Here is a 15,736-nt window from a genome sequence, read left to right on the forward strand (position 1 = left end):
CCAAACAGAAAATTCAGTATTTAATTTTAAAACAAAGCTAGAATTTAAAGGAAGATACACTAAAAAAGTTTACACTTAAATTTTATTTAGCATTCCCATTAATGTAATATTTGCCCAGTGATAACATTTATCAATTAGACTGTATTCCAATATTAGTGAAAGAATGTGGGTTTTTTGTCTTGCAGAAGAAACACTCAAAGGTCAGCAACTGTAATTCAAGGTCAACATTTCTCCTGACTCGTATTCTCTTCGTATAGGAGCTGATTTAAAACACTGCTCTGTTTGAGAGCTTTTAGGTTGGATATATCTTCACTTACAACAGGGATATCTTCACTTTGATCTTCAGTTACCAGATCTTCACTGTCCGACAGTGTACACAGGAGTGTGTCATTTTCATAGGTAGGAAAATAATACCTGAAAGCAACAAGGCATAATTACTAGAGAGTCACATATTTTGTTTGAAAGAGGCAGAGCGTATTGTATGAGATTAGATTTTAGAAAAGGAAAAATTAATAAGTCTGGTTGTCTGCAATGAGAGTAAACAGCACACCCAAAAAGTCAACAGGCATGTTGTGCTGGTTTTGGCTGGGATAGAGTTAATTTTCTTCACAGTAGCTAGTATGGGGCTATGGTTTGGATTTGTGCTGAAAACAGTGCTAATAACACAGGGATGTTTTTGTTACTGCTGTGCAGTGCATACACAGAGTCCAGGCCTTTTCATCTTCTCACCTCACCCCACTAGGGAGGAAGGTGGGGGTGCACAAGAAGCTGGGAGGGGACACAGCTGAGACAGCTGACCCCAACTGACCAAAGGGATATCCCACACCATATGGGGTCATGCTCAGCATATAAAGCTGGGGGAAGAAGAAGGAATTGGGGGACATTCAGAGTGATGGCATTTGTCTTCCAAGTGACCGTTATGCTTGACCGGAGCCCTGCTTTCCTGGAGATGGCTGAACACCTGCCTGCTGATGGGAAGTAGTGAGTGAATACCTTGATTTGCTTTGCTTGTGTGTGCAGCTTTTGCTTTCCCTGTTAAACTGTCTTTATCTCAACCCACGAGTTTCCTCACTTTTACCTTTCTGATTCTCTCCCCCATCCCACTGGGGGGGACTGAGCGAGCAGCTGCGTGGGGATGAGTTGCTGGCTGGGGTTAAACCACAACACATGCATCTTAGAAGAGTCAAACAGAAGAGATGGCAACAGAGGAGTCCTTCGCCCTATTTCTTCACCTGTATGTTGTCACAACTGAGGCCACAGATCCAGATTTGCCACCACAAATGCTGAATTGAGATGTTTCAGTTAGAATGCTCTCTTTCTGCTTTACCACCTATAGCATCATTCCCCACACCTATTCAGCCTACTTAAAATCTGAATCAGTGTTTTGTTACGTGCTCTCTGTATTTGCTATGGAGAAAACTAAGGGTAAATAACCAACTTGTTTTGATGCCTAAAGTTAGGTAAACACTATGCATATATCTGTATTAGGCATGCAAAAGAAGGGTTGTGGTTTGATTCCAGAACTATATGTCCAGGGTCTATCTTTACTAGCAATGAAATATGTGCCAGATGCCCATCCCAGGCATGATCTGCCTCTGTATAGAGAGCTAATGGCTGGAAGAATCTCATGCCTACAAGTGGGGCATTAGAGATGTCACTTTGGCACACAGATTCAACCTTGGTTCCACCAGGAGGGAAAGTGCTCTAAGTGCACAACGTATGCCTTCAGCTATTCACTCCTCAACTGCAAATACAGGCAAAAGACATTTTTGCAACGTTAAACTTCTCTGTTATACTGACTTGACAGTGCAGACACAGTTTGTGGGGATAATGCATCCTGGATGCAAATAGAAGAGCAGTGTCACACGTTCATTTTAGCTTCAGACAGTACAAGGATTTAGAATTCTGAGTAGTTTTGAGACTTCAGCTGTGGATCTCAGGGCACTGTTGCACTGGCAAAACTGAGGAGTTTCAACTTATTGTTTTACAGTCATTATCAAGTAACAGTATAAATGCTGGAAGAAATGTGTGTGCCCTTACTGTGGTTGATCCCATGTAGACCTGGATGGCAGGGATGTAATGTGTTTGGTCCCTTCCATATGACTTATCAATCCTCCTTTAGACTGAAATTTCTCCTGGCAGTTGTAACAACGGCAATGGTGGATTTCTCTTCTGATGAAGTTCACTAGCTTTACTTGCTGATAAAAGTTCAGACCTGGGAGAGAGAGTAGTGAACAAGCTCTTGAGGATCATGAGACTTAATTTACAAATGCTTTCTTGGATTAAGGATAAAGAATGATAGGGGTTTACTGAAGACCAGCACTGCCTGAATGTTGTAACTTAGCAAATTAACTGAATAAATGCTTTTTCCCAGCTGCAGAGGAACTAGCCCTTCTTGTAAAAATTGCAAACACCTTGCTTCCTCTCAGTCTACAGCAGAAAGCAAATGTTGGCCAAATACAGCTTAGAGCACAGCCTGCTAACTTGCATGCAAGTCTTAACAGGAATAACAACAACAAGAATAATAATAATAATTCTTCCAGGGCTCAACAACAACTTATTCTTTTATTCTTACTCTTATTCCAGGGCTCCAGCAGCCAGACCTGGGACTCATAGACTGGGTATTTGCAGAAGCTACTCTGCAAAAGAATCCAATGTTTTTAAAGAAAATATCACACATCCTTGGCACTAACAACAGTTCCAGAAAAACTGAAGTGTTCTTGGTGCTCTTTTGTAAGCTGGCAGAAACAGTTTCCGTAACGGAAAAGTTAGATGTCCGAACAAAAATCAAATTGATACAGTTGTTTTCCACTATTCTTATGATGTGGTTTTCTCCACACTAGTCTCAAATTCTGACAATTACAGTATCTCTTACTCACCATGCTCTGACTTTATTTTAGGAAAGTCAAATCCATGTGATTTCTGGAGAAAAAAAAAGAAAAGAACAAAATATCTTATTTCCACTGCTTCTACCATTCCAAGTTAAAAACAGCTCAGCTTTTCATAGACTGAGATAGACATATTCACAGGGACATGGAAACACTAACACATGAAACAAAGCCCCAAAAGTTTTGTTTCATCAGAAACTTTCATATTGTGTTAAACTGCAACACTCCTGTTAAATCATAGAATCATAGAATGGTTTAGGTTGGAAGGGACATTTAGGGGTCATCTAGTCCAACCCCTCTGCACCGAGCAGGGACATCTTCAACTAGATCAGGTTGCTCAGAGCCCCGTCCAACCTGACCTTGAATGTTTCTAGGGGTGGGGCCTCCACAACCTCTCTGGGTAACCTGTGCCAGTGTTTCGCCACCCTCATAGTAAAAACGTTTTTCCTAATATCCAGTCTAAATCTACCCTCCTTTACAACAGGCCTTGCTAAAGAGGTTGCCCCATCCTTCCTATAGTGCCCCTTTAAGTACTGAAAGGCTGCAATAAGGTCTCCCTGCAGCCTTCTCTTCTCCAGCCTGTACACTTACAAGTAATAGCTAGTCATACTCTCAACGTACAACTTGGCTCCTTTGCATATTTTAGAAAACAGATGCTAGAGGTGCATGCAGTACTTTAGTTCTGTGCTAAAGAGGGCATTCTAATGCAGCAGCCAGTTTGATCTTAAGAAAGATGCTACAATCTTACTTTTTAATTCCAAAGTGATGAAAGAACTGATATTTGAAACAAGTCTTACCTGCATGTGAAGGTGCAATTTTTCTGTGGTGTCTGCTTGTTCTTCACAGAACAGGCAAACTGCACACACAGGATGCTCTTCCCAGTCAGACCAGTCTCTTATGATTAAGAGTCAAAAAGATTCATTTAATCGTGGAAAAGAGAAGAGACATTTTGTTAAAGGGCACTTTAGATTCTGCATTCACAGCACTAGAACTAGATCCAGAGAAACTGAATACTTTAAAGGGGTGGAAGAGACAGTATGGATTTATAGCTGGATACATGATTAGAATCTGGTTTACAGTCTAAAAAAATTTTAAATTCAAGAATATCTGTTGGGTAATTCCTGTGCAGGCAGGCAGTAAGTTCTACTTGAACTTGCCTGCACTAACAAACAGGATCTTAACTTCAGTTTCTATCCAGCTTGGCAAGTCATCAAATATTGTGTTCAGTGTTTATTTTTATAAGGTCTTTTAAAATTCTTTTATACCTTTCTAATCTTTCAATACAGCAGCCAAAGACACAACCATCAGGCAGAGTTCACTCTTAAGTGTTATTTACTTATCAAATATTATTATTCCTGAGACACTAATTTTTGCTACATTTAGACATTCACACAGACAGTACTTTACCAACACATCTATTTAGAACTCTAGTACTGCTGAGAGAAATATTATTGCAACCAAGTATAATTAAGTAAATTAAGCTCAAGTCACAGACAAAACCAGGAAGGTCAGGGGCCATGTTAACCACAAATTAATTCCTGCTTATTCAATTCTCTACGGCCGAAGAAGCCACCTCTGCTGTGATAGGAGGACCTGGACCACAAAATAAGGCAGAGCAGAGGTGAATGTTGCCCTCAGACAGCACCGTTGAGAAATTTCCTTTGAAATCCCGTTATCAGACTTTTTTGTACCATTTCTTTCTCATGCTGACATATTTGATGCTTACTCTTGATTTTTAGATTTGAGCAAAACCTGTTCAATTGTTTTTTAGTACAAAAGTTAAAAAAAAAAATTCTCCTTTCTGCCTACATTATTACAAACCCAAAAAGCTGTTGTTGAGCTATATGCAAACGAAAAATAGGCTGGTTGTTGAAATATGAAATTTACAGCCCTTGTTGTGGAGAAGTGTCTTTGATGAGAACAATTTGGAGTTGATTTGATCGGCTTAAATGAATTTTAACTGTGTATTAACTATGCACAGCATTTTCCCTGTAGCTACTTTCAACAATAATGGTCTTGCAAGTCTTCATAATGGGCACGTAAGTAACTCTTACTCTTCTGGGTTGTCTAGTAATTCCCGATCATCCTCTGACTGCACTTCCTCCCAGGACTTTCCAAATTCCTGGGGAGAAAAAAGGAAAGAAAAAACATTTCCTGATTCACATCCCATTTTATATATCAACTGAATGAACATCTGGGGAGTCACAATCAAAATCTTATTTTGCATCACTTTGGTATTTCAGTGAGTTAAAGGTAGTCACATGACACTGCTTTAGTAACAATTTTTAAAATAACAATTTGGTTTGCCTTTTAATGGGGCATTCCCTACCCTATGTCTGGGAAGAAGATGACTTGGCACAGAGCTCTCAAGAAGAGGATCCAAACTCTGTGTAAAACTAGAGTGTTGCAACACTATCAAGATGTTCCTGAGGTAGGTATGCTATCACTGTCTTGAGTTCACCATCACACTTGCTCAGTCCAACCTGCCTACCTCGCTCTTCGTGCAGCACAGCGCGCACTGCTTAAACAATGCAGCTATCACACCTGAGACTTTAGTTGGCACTGCTACACCAGTCAGCGCTCATACCTTGTACAACATAATGTCAGTAAAAACACATAGTGTAAATGTAGCTAGAGGGTACTCCAGAAAGGCAGTACGAGCCAGGGCAGAGATCTCTGAGCTAGCCGCCAGTTTCCCTTCCATCGTCTTCTGAGATGTGAATGTAAGCGCATCTATTAATGGTGTTCTATCTTTCCTTTTACTTTTTGTGTTGTTTTTTTATATCTTGAGGACTTTCAGCACAAAGTGTACCACAATACATTTGTGCAGCATTCAGCACAATGGCAAGCACTCTCAGCATGACTGTGATATAAATAACAGGCAATAAAAAGCTGAAGCACTCTACTGAAAAACCAGCAGTGATCTTTAGCTAGTGTTTTTCTTTCCTCTGATTCTTTCTGCCTTTAAAAATAAACCAGAGCAAACTAACCAGTAATCAAAATAGTATTTCTGAACTCATACTTTTGACTTCTGTGGAGGATTCGCAAAGATCATAGTTGATGATCTTGTTTCCATTAAAAAAAAAAGAAAAAGCAGCCAATAAAAAGATCATTCTTTCATTTCATTCAGATATTCCTTCTGATAAATATATTTAATAACATCCTTAGTAACAAGTGTTATTATTGACTTTATGGTTGTTTGGAAAAAGAAGGAAAAGATATCCATCATTTAACAATTTAATGAGAGTTTTCAAAGCTGTTAGTGTCTATCAGGTAAATGATAAACAAGTGTCTCTAGACAGCTCTAAACATAATGTCATCATATATTACAGAATGAAAATTCAGTAATTAATTCAGTGATGCTATGCGGTAGTGTGTAAACTCTCTGAGTTACAGGGGAGACTCATTAATGTCACCATTACTGTGAGATAACATGAAGCCATTAACACCTCTCACCACATGTTCTCCCAGCTGCACACTAGTTTCCTATGGCTGCTAATGTTAACACCTTAATGAGAGGATAGTGGCTCACAACCACTGCAGCATGAAGATGAATGTTCACAATTTCTCCCCTTACCAGCTTGAAGTATATGTGCACAAAAGAGTATGTTCAAAACAGCAGCCAATATTAAGCTTCACCTTCTAATTAAAGGTGAAAGGGGAAAACCGTGCACAAGCTTTGTTATTGTTGCGGTTTCTTTATGGTATTTTTGCGAAGAAGGCAGAGAAGGATCTGGTAAGAAGTCTCTGTTTCCCTCATCTATTTTTATTCTGAGGAGAAAAAAAAGGAAAAAGGAAAAAGCTAATCAGGTCTGTTATCACTGGAAAATTGCACGGTGAATGGATAACTAGGGACACTGTGATGAAAGTGCTGAGAGACTGAAGCTGAGCAATTGGGTGGGAAAGAGTTCGCTGAGACATTCTTTAAGCTCTTTCAGTTTTTCTTTTCAGTTTTTTCATTCTTTTTTTAAAACCATTTTTTCACTTCTACAGCTTGATGGGCATCTGGGACCAAGGGTGCCTTGCCTTTGTTAATTATTCAACTTCCCTTGCTCTTTCATCCAAGCTGCAAGAGCTCCCAGCAATCATCTCTAGAGACTCCCAAGAAATTCTTAACAAAACCAGAGGAAAAAGTAGACTTGACATTGTTAACAGTTTAAACAGTAGACAATGCATAATTAAAAAAACTGCAGGTCTTGCTATATATCCAAGGAAAACCAACTATTTTAAAGATTACTTCTTGTGTACCTCTCAGAGAGGAGAATCCTATAGAAAAGTGAGGAGAGCATGCAAATATGTGTGGTTTGATTTCCTCTTCCCAAACGAAGTCTAAATGCACAGAGATGAATTGACTCAATTTATCTTCTCAACTCAAGCACAGTTTTAAGGGTTCTACAGGGAGAAGGTCTGCGTGCTTCACTGAGGCAACATACCCCAACTTGAGAAGAAGTGCTGAGATGGGAGAAACTAGAAACAGCAGCTGTATCTCAAGCAGTATTCCCAAAAGAGCAGTTACTGAACTACATGCAAATGTAGTTCCAGGACTGTGGAGCTCAGAAACTCCAAACAGATGCTGCTTTCCCCTGCAAGTTGCCTCTCACCCTTCTTCTCACCTGCTTATCTGAATTGTTTTATATTGCTGCAGAACTTAGAGATGCTTAATCACATAGAAGCGATGGTCTTACCCCAACATCCTCTTGGGGGATTTGATTAAGTCTTGAACTATCACCAACTGACGAAGGGTCTTCCTTTACTATTTTACAAAATATACCCTGCTTAAATCAAAACAGGCTAAATATAAATAGTAACCCCTATAACAAAACATCCCCCTAGTCCCAGAAAATAATAATGATGATTTTAGGGCTTGACAATAAGGAGAAAACATCTTTTTATCTTTGAGGAAAAGTAAAGTCTTTCTGAAACAAGTTTTCTAATAAGTAACAGGTAACATTTTCAGCTGTCTAGCTTAGTCTTAACTGCATTCGTTATAGTGATGTTACATTACTACAAATACATACCATTACTCAATTTGAAAATCAACATTTGTGCTTAATACAAAACATACTCTATACTTAAAGTGCTGCTGGTAACAATCAGATGAACACTGAAAGGCCCTGTCGGTCTGGATCTGCCTCTGTTCCTTGGGCTGGGAATAAGAGTTTTAATACTGTCTTCTGCTCTTCTTTGGCCACCAGCAGGCACCACAGACTAAAAAGCTCTTCCCTCCCCATTTTTACTTGACTCTGTGCAAGGTGAGTCATGGGGCCACAGGCTAACACAGGCACAGAAACAGGAAAATTAGGCTGGAAGTTTTTTTTGAGAAAAGAAAAATAAGGTAACCTACATATGTATCTCAGATGCATTGTTGCTTGGTTCTTCACCCTCTATTACCAGTTGGTCTTTTTCAATTTATACTTCAAGCCTTGCCAAATAGGATTGGTATCATCTTCTATACTTATACAATACTGACAAAAGACCTCCAAATCCACTGGGGAAGTGATCCCACTGCCTTTTAAGTAATTTCCATAACTGCAAAACTCCTACTCTAATTTCATGTAACTATCTAATAATAAACTTTTGATACTTGCTTATGAAAGAAATCTATTATATATGCACATCACAAAAAAAGATTCTACTCCTACTAAAGATCACAGGTAGTACTCTTATTTTAACACTAACCTGTGAGCAACAGAACATGCCAATAATATGGGGCTAGACAAATCAAAGCAGCTTGCAGGTCATGAGAGAAGTCATAGAAAGTCTCAGAATACCAAAATATTTACAAAGGAATTTGCACTTACATTACTCTTTGCTATGCCAAACTGGAAATGTAGGGGAGGGAATTACCAAGACACAGACATAAAATGTAACTTATGTTATGAAAATGGATTCTCACAACTACACTAAAAACACAAGTGAAGCCAAAAGCAGAATGGAGGAAAAGGACGATGGCAGGCAAGCCTACTGCTCTGAATGAAATCAATGGGAGCTCTGCCATCAACTTAAAAAACACAAGAAGGAACTGGCCAGAAGATCATGAGGCAATTCAGCAGACATTCTCAGGCCATCTGAACAAAAAGTCCTTAAAACCTCTCAGTACAAAAGCCACAAAATAAAGGAAACTTCCAGTTCCAGCTAAATAAGTCTATTTTACACAGTGCTTGGTGAAGGTAATATGTAATGGAAAATTATAAAAAAGCAACAATAATGTCTGTAAGATGGTTGTACTAAAGAACTATACATTTAAATAGCTTAAGATCCAGTTGCTGGTAGAGAAGTTTTATCGTGTACACTCTAAAAGTAAAGTGAATAGACCTAATAATATTGATGTTTATCGTTAGAGACCAACTTAGTCTGATTGTCTCTTTATGATGAAAACAAACTTGATCAAACTGACATATAGAAAGATCTTTGTTACATTCTCAAAATTCAAACTTTTGTATGAAAACATAAATAGATAAATTGTACACCTACATCTTTAGGTCAAGATGAATTCAGCAGTAAATTTTGAAACAGTACATCTGTCATTTCAGATAAGATATTTAATCCATGTCTGTATCTGGGAAACTGTATAATTCCCCATGACATTTAGAGCACTGCGAAGCACAGATCTTTAAGACTCATTGTGAAGTCAGTAAAGCTTGATAGTACACATTTAAAAAAATAACCTCTAGTAAATTGTGAAGTCCTGGGGGAGAGGAAGCAAAATCACTACATCAAGTCATTACAGAAAGCAGACCTTGCATAACATCTAGAATTCACTGAACATAGACTCAGCTCAAAAAAAAAAAAGAAGAATCCTATCACATTAATATAATCATAATTAATAATATGTAGACTACATATGTGCAGTAGAGAATAATGTTATTTCTCCTTACATGCAAAGGCCAATCTACTCAACCCTCAGTGAACAAATTAAAGTTCCTGCCTTTAATCTTTTTCCTCTTTGTGAAAAAAACCCCAACGGTTTACCAAAGGCTATTTTGAAAGCAAAGACTTCCTACTATGTAGGAAGTATCCTAAAAAATTTCACGTTAATGAAAAACTTAATCTCATGCTACTTTAGTGTGGAAATACACATTTATAGTGAACTATTTTATAAGTGTTTAAGACAGTGGTTTTATTCTGTTTTTAATCCTTTATTAAAAGAAAAATCCTTTCTTTAAAAGAATAAATTGTCAGAAGTTCTGATATGGCTACAGTTTGAAGGATCAGAAAGACTGAGCAGAAACAGTCCAATGGGTAGGCTGTAGTGAAAGACAACTGAAAACCTGTGGAAAGAAAACATGGCTGTAGCAGAGCACAAAGAGCCAGCAAAGAATTGTGATCATTCAACGTATGTCCCAGAAGAAACACTGGCAGCACACTGGAACAAACCTTGCACATGGCCAATTTTGAACAGTTTGGTGGTTTGGCATATCTTATTTCAATTATATTTACCATCCTCTGTCTGTCATAGCAAGGACCTGAAAAATGCATCTCTAAGCGATGCTGCTAAGTGAACAATACCTGAATTGGTTCAGGCTGGCATGAGAAGTTACTCTGCAAGGACTGCCCAGAATACTAGCAGTAACTAAAGAGGACCAAGGCCCTGACTTGAGCACTGGCCTGTGATTGCCCATACCATTTAATAGTTTGAATGCTCTGTGGCCATGCCAGCAGCACTACCCAGACGATGCTTGGACATGGTGCAGGAAGCATACAAGCCACAGGTTATTCTCAGTAGACAGCATGGACAAGGCCACCAGTTTTGGAGCAACTGGAGAGAGTGGGAAAAGAGATTAGGTACACAAATATTAGTCTTGCTGTTACATCTCTTTTGGCATATTCTGTTTATTAACATGACACCTCCACTGAGTCTGCACTGATGTTATGACCTCCCTGCGTGTCTCTCAAATTTCTGAAGCAGTCTCTGTGCTTCTGGGCAGTCATCTAGCTCAATTTCCTGATCAAAGCTGGGACAGATTCAAATCTGAACAATGAATGCAAATTAGAGATAGAAGGTAATTTAAAGAGGATGCCAAGTTCTGAAAATGTAAGATTACCTGCAGGACTAGCGGAGAAGAAAGGAACTATTAAAATCACTTAAAACAGTTAGAACATTAAATTCAAGTCTGATAACTTGCAAGGAAGAAGCGTATGTTCAGTTGTGTTGAGAAGCTGAGAACATCTACCTTGCAGAACTTCACAACTTTTACCCCACTGTGCAGCAAGTATAGGTCAGTTTTTAAAGCAGTGATATTTGAATATCTAGAAAATAAAATATAGGCCTCAGATCACTGATCTTGGGAAGGAAAGTATACAGGATCACAGAAGGAATTAACTCCATCTTGGGTAGAAGGGACATGGTAGAGCATTAAACATATAACTTTTTGTTCTTAGTATTAGAGTAAAACCCAGGGAAAGAAATTAAAGAGAAAGAGTAGGTAAAACAGTCAAGGATGCCTATTTATAACCTGGGTATTAACAAGCGTAGAAGGCACAAAGTTCAGGTAAAATATGGTCATTTCTGGCACAGAATATAGCAGCTTTTGAAGCAGCTCCTATATTGATGAATTGAAGATTTGACAGCAAGTGCAAATCTGTTACACACACACGCATACACACTCTCAAAGGTCTGACATAAAAAATATTAATACCTAGCACATACACCTATCTGGAGGCTAAAAAGGAACACTTAATTTTTGTTTCATCTATGTGTCTTTCATTTTCCTCCTCTTTGCATTTCATTTATACTCTGAAAAGCACTTCCAACTTAAGGTTCGTTGAAAACAAGCTCAAAGCCAATAGCATTTAAGTTAGACCTCCATTTACTTCATTATTCTATCTCATTTTCCCTTCTGGTTATTAAAGCAGAGACTGACCAGTAATGACATGATGATTAATGTCTCTTCAAGCTGCATTCTTGCATCTCTCAAAATCAATTCTCAACAACAAATATTTTCTATTCCTCAGTTTAACAATTATCCAGAATATAATACCATAAATTAACATATTTCTTAAGAGTCCTTCACTTGATTTTTGACCTTTGTACTAATTGCTGGTTTGGAATTACTCACTTTTAAAAAGATATTGTCTGTACCTCTTTAGTCCATTTATTAATTATTCATAGACCACTTACCAAGTAATTAATCATATAAAATTTGTCGTATTCTTTGTTTTTGGCATTGATTCTGCGATGCTGCTTCTTCCTCATGTGGTCTTTAAGTGTGTTTTTGTCTCTGAAGACTTTTTCACAGTATAAGCACTGCAAACTAAGATAAAATGGTAAACAGGCCAACATGTTAAAATGAAAGTAGTACAAGATAATATCCTTAAATTACCTGGAGTTATATACTCCAGTTAAGATTGATCTTAAGCATGTGAGAGAAACCTAAATGAAAAAGAAAGTTTATGTGGAAAAAAAAAAGTGTAAGATAATCTCAGATCACAGTAGAGTCAATCAAACACAGAAACGACAAAAATGACATAAAATGAAAATAAAGATAATAAAAAAGTTTATTGTTTGCCCCACATGCAAAGTGGGAGAAAAGTCTGATTACCCAAAATTGTCCTACCAAGGGCACGGGAGGGCTGCTGACTGGTCAACATGCGAACTTTTAACTCTGCATGCAGTTATACTGGCATCCAATTCATCAATAAACTGTTTCTTTGTAATAAAGAGTGAAAAAACCCCAAGCTCTGAATGTGCTACAGATCTTTAAAAAACATTTAAATTAGTTAAACAGAATGTTTTATACTTTTAACTCAATAGGGAGGCTAAATGAAAGTTTGCCAGGGTGATCAATAGGTTTTGAAATCCTGAAAAAGCAAATTTAGTAAATAAATTCATGCACGCACGCACACGCGTATATATGTAATAATTCATGTATATATACATACATATATGTACATATATATGCACATATATATACATGAATTATTATATATACAGACGCAGTAACAAATGAGAACAGAAGTATACGTGCTGTCTTAAATTCTGTATTACAAGCACTATAAAATAATTGTTCCCTCTACTGTACTGTAGTATCAACTGACACCTGCAAGTTGAGCCTATAAAGCATTAAGTCAAGTTTCTTGACTCAGACAGTAGACCATGAGGACAGTAATCTGCATTTCAGCCTACATGGGTGATTCTTCCTGAAATAGACGATGGTCATGTTTTTTTCTGGCAGAGATGTAGCAGAGTCCTGAGCTTACAGGAACATTCTTGTTTAATGGATGTAGGTCTTGAGCCTCTAGTTAGACAAGGTGCTAAAATATTTTTCTTATGAATTATGGCTTACATATCCTACCAAGATGGTGACAGTTTCTTGGGCCGTTCTTTGCAGAGGAATAGAGAAAACCCCTAGAAAATAATTTCTTATGAAATAAAAACTTTGTAACTGTGGCATTATATTTTTGTATTGGAGATGCTGGATAGCAGGAAAAAAATTGATTGCAGGGATAAATGACAACACTTTAAGAAACAAAACCCATGGATATTAAAGAAATGTGGTGGCTCTGAATTAAAATTATCACTTTTTTTTTTTAACTTTACTCACAGATCAAAGCATGCTTGATTGTACAGGCAGAAGGAATTTTAACAGTTTCTGGGTCAGGCCTTTCTGTGATTTCCCCAGGGTTTAAGATATAGATGTTGAAGAAAATTATTTTCTTACTCAAGCATCTGCCTCCACAAAAAACCATTAATATTGTGCCTAGAAGGTCTGTGCCTAGACCCTGAAAACCCTTATACTCCTTAAGCAAAGGTGCATCCAGATTCCCTTCAGCTTTCATGCAGGGAGCAGCAGTTCAAGACTCTCAGTATCTTTTTGCTTTCGAAGAACTGCTGTAACGTTTAGGCTTACTGTTAAGGAAGTTTTGAGTTCTCCTTGTGCTTGCAGCCTCAAAATCTACATATTGCCTTGTTAGTGAATCATAGGTCCGATGGCAGAATACATCTATGAATTTTAATATCTGCTGTGCTCCACCTGTTAATGGCAAAGTGTTTGCTCTACGTGTGAAAGGCATTCCCAGGAAGAGTATGTCATGCTTTTCCTCAGCATATACAATGTAGTCATGCTATTTGCCTGAAAGAAGATTTTTTTCCTCTTAATAATATTTCCAGGTACTATTCTACTAGCATAGCTATTATGCCTTTTCTTAGCAGTAGCGGGAGTGGCCTTTCACTGCTTTGGAAGCAATTTCAGCATGTGTATTAACTACAGAGAAGATTTGCTTGGAGAAACCTCCATCTAAATGAAACCCTCAGGTCCTACTGAGAAATAGTAAAGCTGCAATTTATCAGTGAGCAAGGTACCTCAGTACATTAGGCACACCTGTGATAACATAAAAGGCATTCTTAATACACATCTCCATTTCTGGAAGAAGTTAACCTGTATCTATTGTGACTGCATGTTCTTTGCCAGGCCAAAGACTAAATTAGAAAGCACTGTTGGCCTTCCTGTCCTTTGAATCTCCTTCCCCAACCCCCCTGGATGTATAAACCAATGGATCCTAAATCTACTTGTAAGGATATTTAACCTGATTTCCATATCCCAATTTTCACAAATCCCAGTGTTCTGTGGCTTTTCATAACTAAGCCTAAGATTTAGGCAAATTTCTCCTACAGTCTTTGATTACAGGTTATATTTAAATCTAATAAACTTCGTAAAGCTACAGTTTCACTCTTAAGGAAGTACATTTTCTGCTAGAGCCCAATTTATATTTGCTGCATAATTCATATTGTCCCATTTATGAAATCCATAAAGGGCACTTAGATACTTGCAAAGGAAACTCAAAGTGAAGAGTTTTTTGCTCTTTGCTACCCAAATTCTTCTCCCAAATTCCATTTTTAACTTCTTCAGCCACCTCAGGTTTATATGTTACTGAGGCAGCATATACATTGGCTTTCCGCTTCTGCCTTGGGAAGCAGTAGAGAAGTGAGAGACCAAACATCCCACGGTATTGACATACAGAGAGGCAAATGAAGACTGGCATAAGAATGCTGCATTCAGCTATTAAAGAGATGTTTAGCAAAAAGATTGTTATGATGAGAAAAAAGAATATTAGCTCTAAAAGTTATGGGAAAAAGGGATGTGCTATTATTGATGGCAATGGAAACCGTGTAATGCATAGCGAATAAAGCACTGTGCGACTCCATTTTTGCAGCAGACACATACTATGAATTGTATGAATTAGCTTTCAGTAAATCAACAAAAGCCTCCTAAGAGCACTCAAAATAAACTTACATTAGCTCTTTGTTTTTTCTTAACTAACCATGAACATTGAATTAATCCTAACTCAATTTATTTCCATGGTTAAAAGAAATATGACCTAAGTCCATTAAAAAACCAAAACTACTTACTTGTCGAGCTTCTTCTGTAATACAGCCAAAAACTCATAGCAATTCACAATGTTGTCTGGCAGCCCAATGTTAAAAGAATGCTCTTTTGCCATATGATTGAGAAGGACAGATCTACAAAAGACATTCAGAAAGAATATTACATATTTTTGAATACATGTAAGAATTGTTCAATTAGTGACACGAAATAAACCAATTGCTCTACAAATGCATGAAAGCCAACGTTAAATAAACAATAATAGTATTCCTGTTAGGGCTAGGAAAAAGGAATGCCACCTTATTGAAATAGGAAGTTTTCAATTTCAGCTCTGCTGAATATTCAGTAACATTTCAATGGCTTAATCGCATTCATGAAATATAATTGTTTAAATGAAAACTACAATATAATTTATTTTGACCCTCACTCTTAGCAAAGCTTATTTATTATCTTGAATTAGCAAATCACGTTTCAAACAACTGTCTTGAGAAACATTCTAAAAAGCCATTTGTCAGTCGTCTCTAT

The 15,736-nt window shown here is 37.6% G+C and overlaps 1 protein-coding gene across 4 annotated transcripts in view; it reads right to left on the bottom strand.

Moving 5' to 3' along the window:
- Positions 1 to 15,736, bottom strand: part of ZNF277 (zinc finger protein 277) — a 58,671-nt gene that overhangs the window by 776 nt on the left and 42,159 nt on the right. For 3 of the 4 annotated variants that reach the window (XR_010372231.1, XM_064447448.1, XM_064447457.1), the window contains exons 6-12: positions 15,238 to 15,348; positions 12,010 to 12,142; positions 4,943 to 5,010; positions 3,686 to 3,782; positions 2,880 to 2,922; positions 2,041 to 2,215; positions 318 to 414 (exon numbers count right to left, since the gene is read on the bottom strand). Coding sequence is in view for 3 of the 4 variants with exons in the window: in XM_064447448.1 (XP_064303518.1) it covers positions 318 to 414; positions 2,041 to 2,215; positions 2,880 to 2,922; positions 3,686 to 3,782; positions 4,943 to 5,010; positions 12,010 to 12,142; positions 15,238 to 15,348 (724 nt within the window). In the remaining variant the exon portion in view is untranslated. Of the gene's footprint in view, positions 1 to 5; positions 415 to 2,040; positions 2,216 to 2,879; positions 2,923 to 3,685; positions 3,783 to 4,942; positions 5,011 to 12,009; positions 12,143 to 15,237; positions 15,349 to 15,736 lie in introns of those variants that run through there. The other variant, XM_064447440.1, reaches the window with a different exon arrangement.

The sequence above is a fragment of the Phalacrocorax carbo genome, chromosome 1 (assembly GCF_963921805.1).
Source record: "Phalacrocorax carbo chromosome 1, bPhaCar2.1, whole genome shotgun sequence".
Lineage (NCBI taxonomy): Eukaryota > Metazoa > Chordata > Aves > Suliformes > Phalacrocoracidae > Phalacrocorax > Phalacrocorax carbo.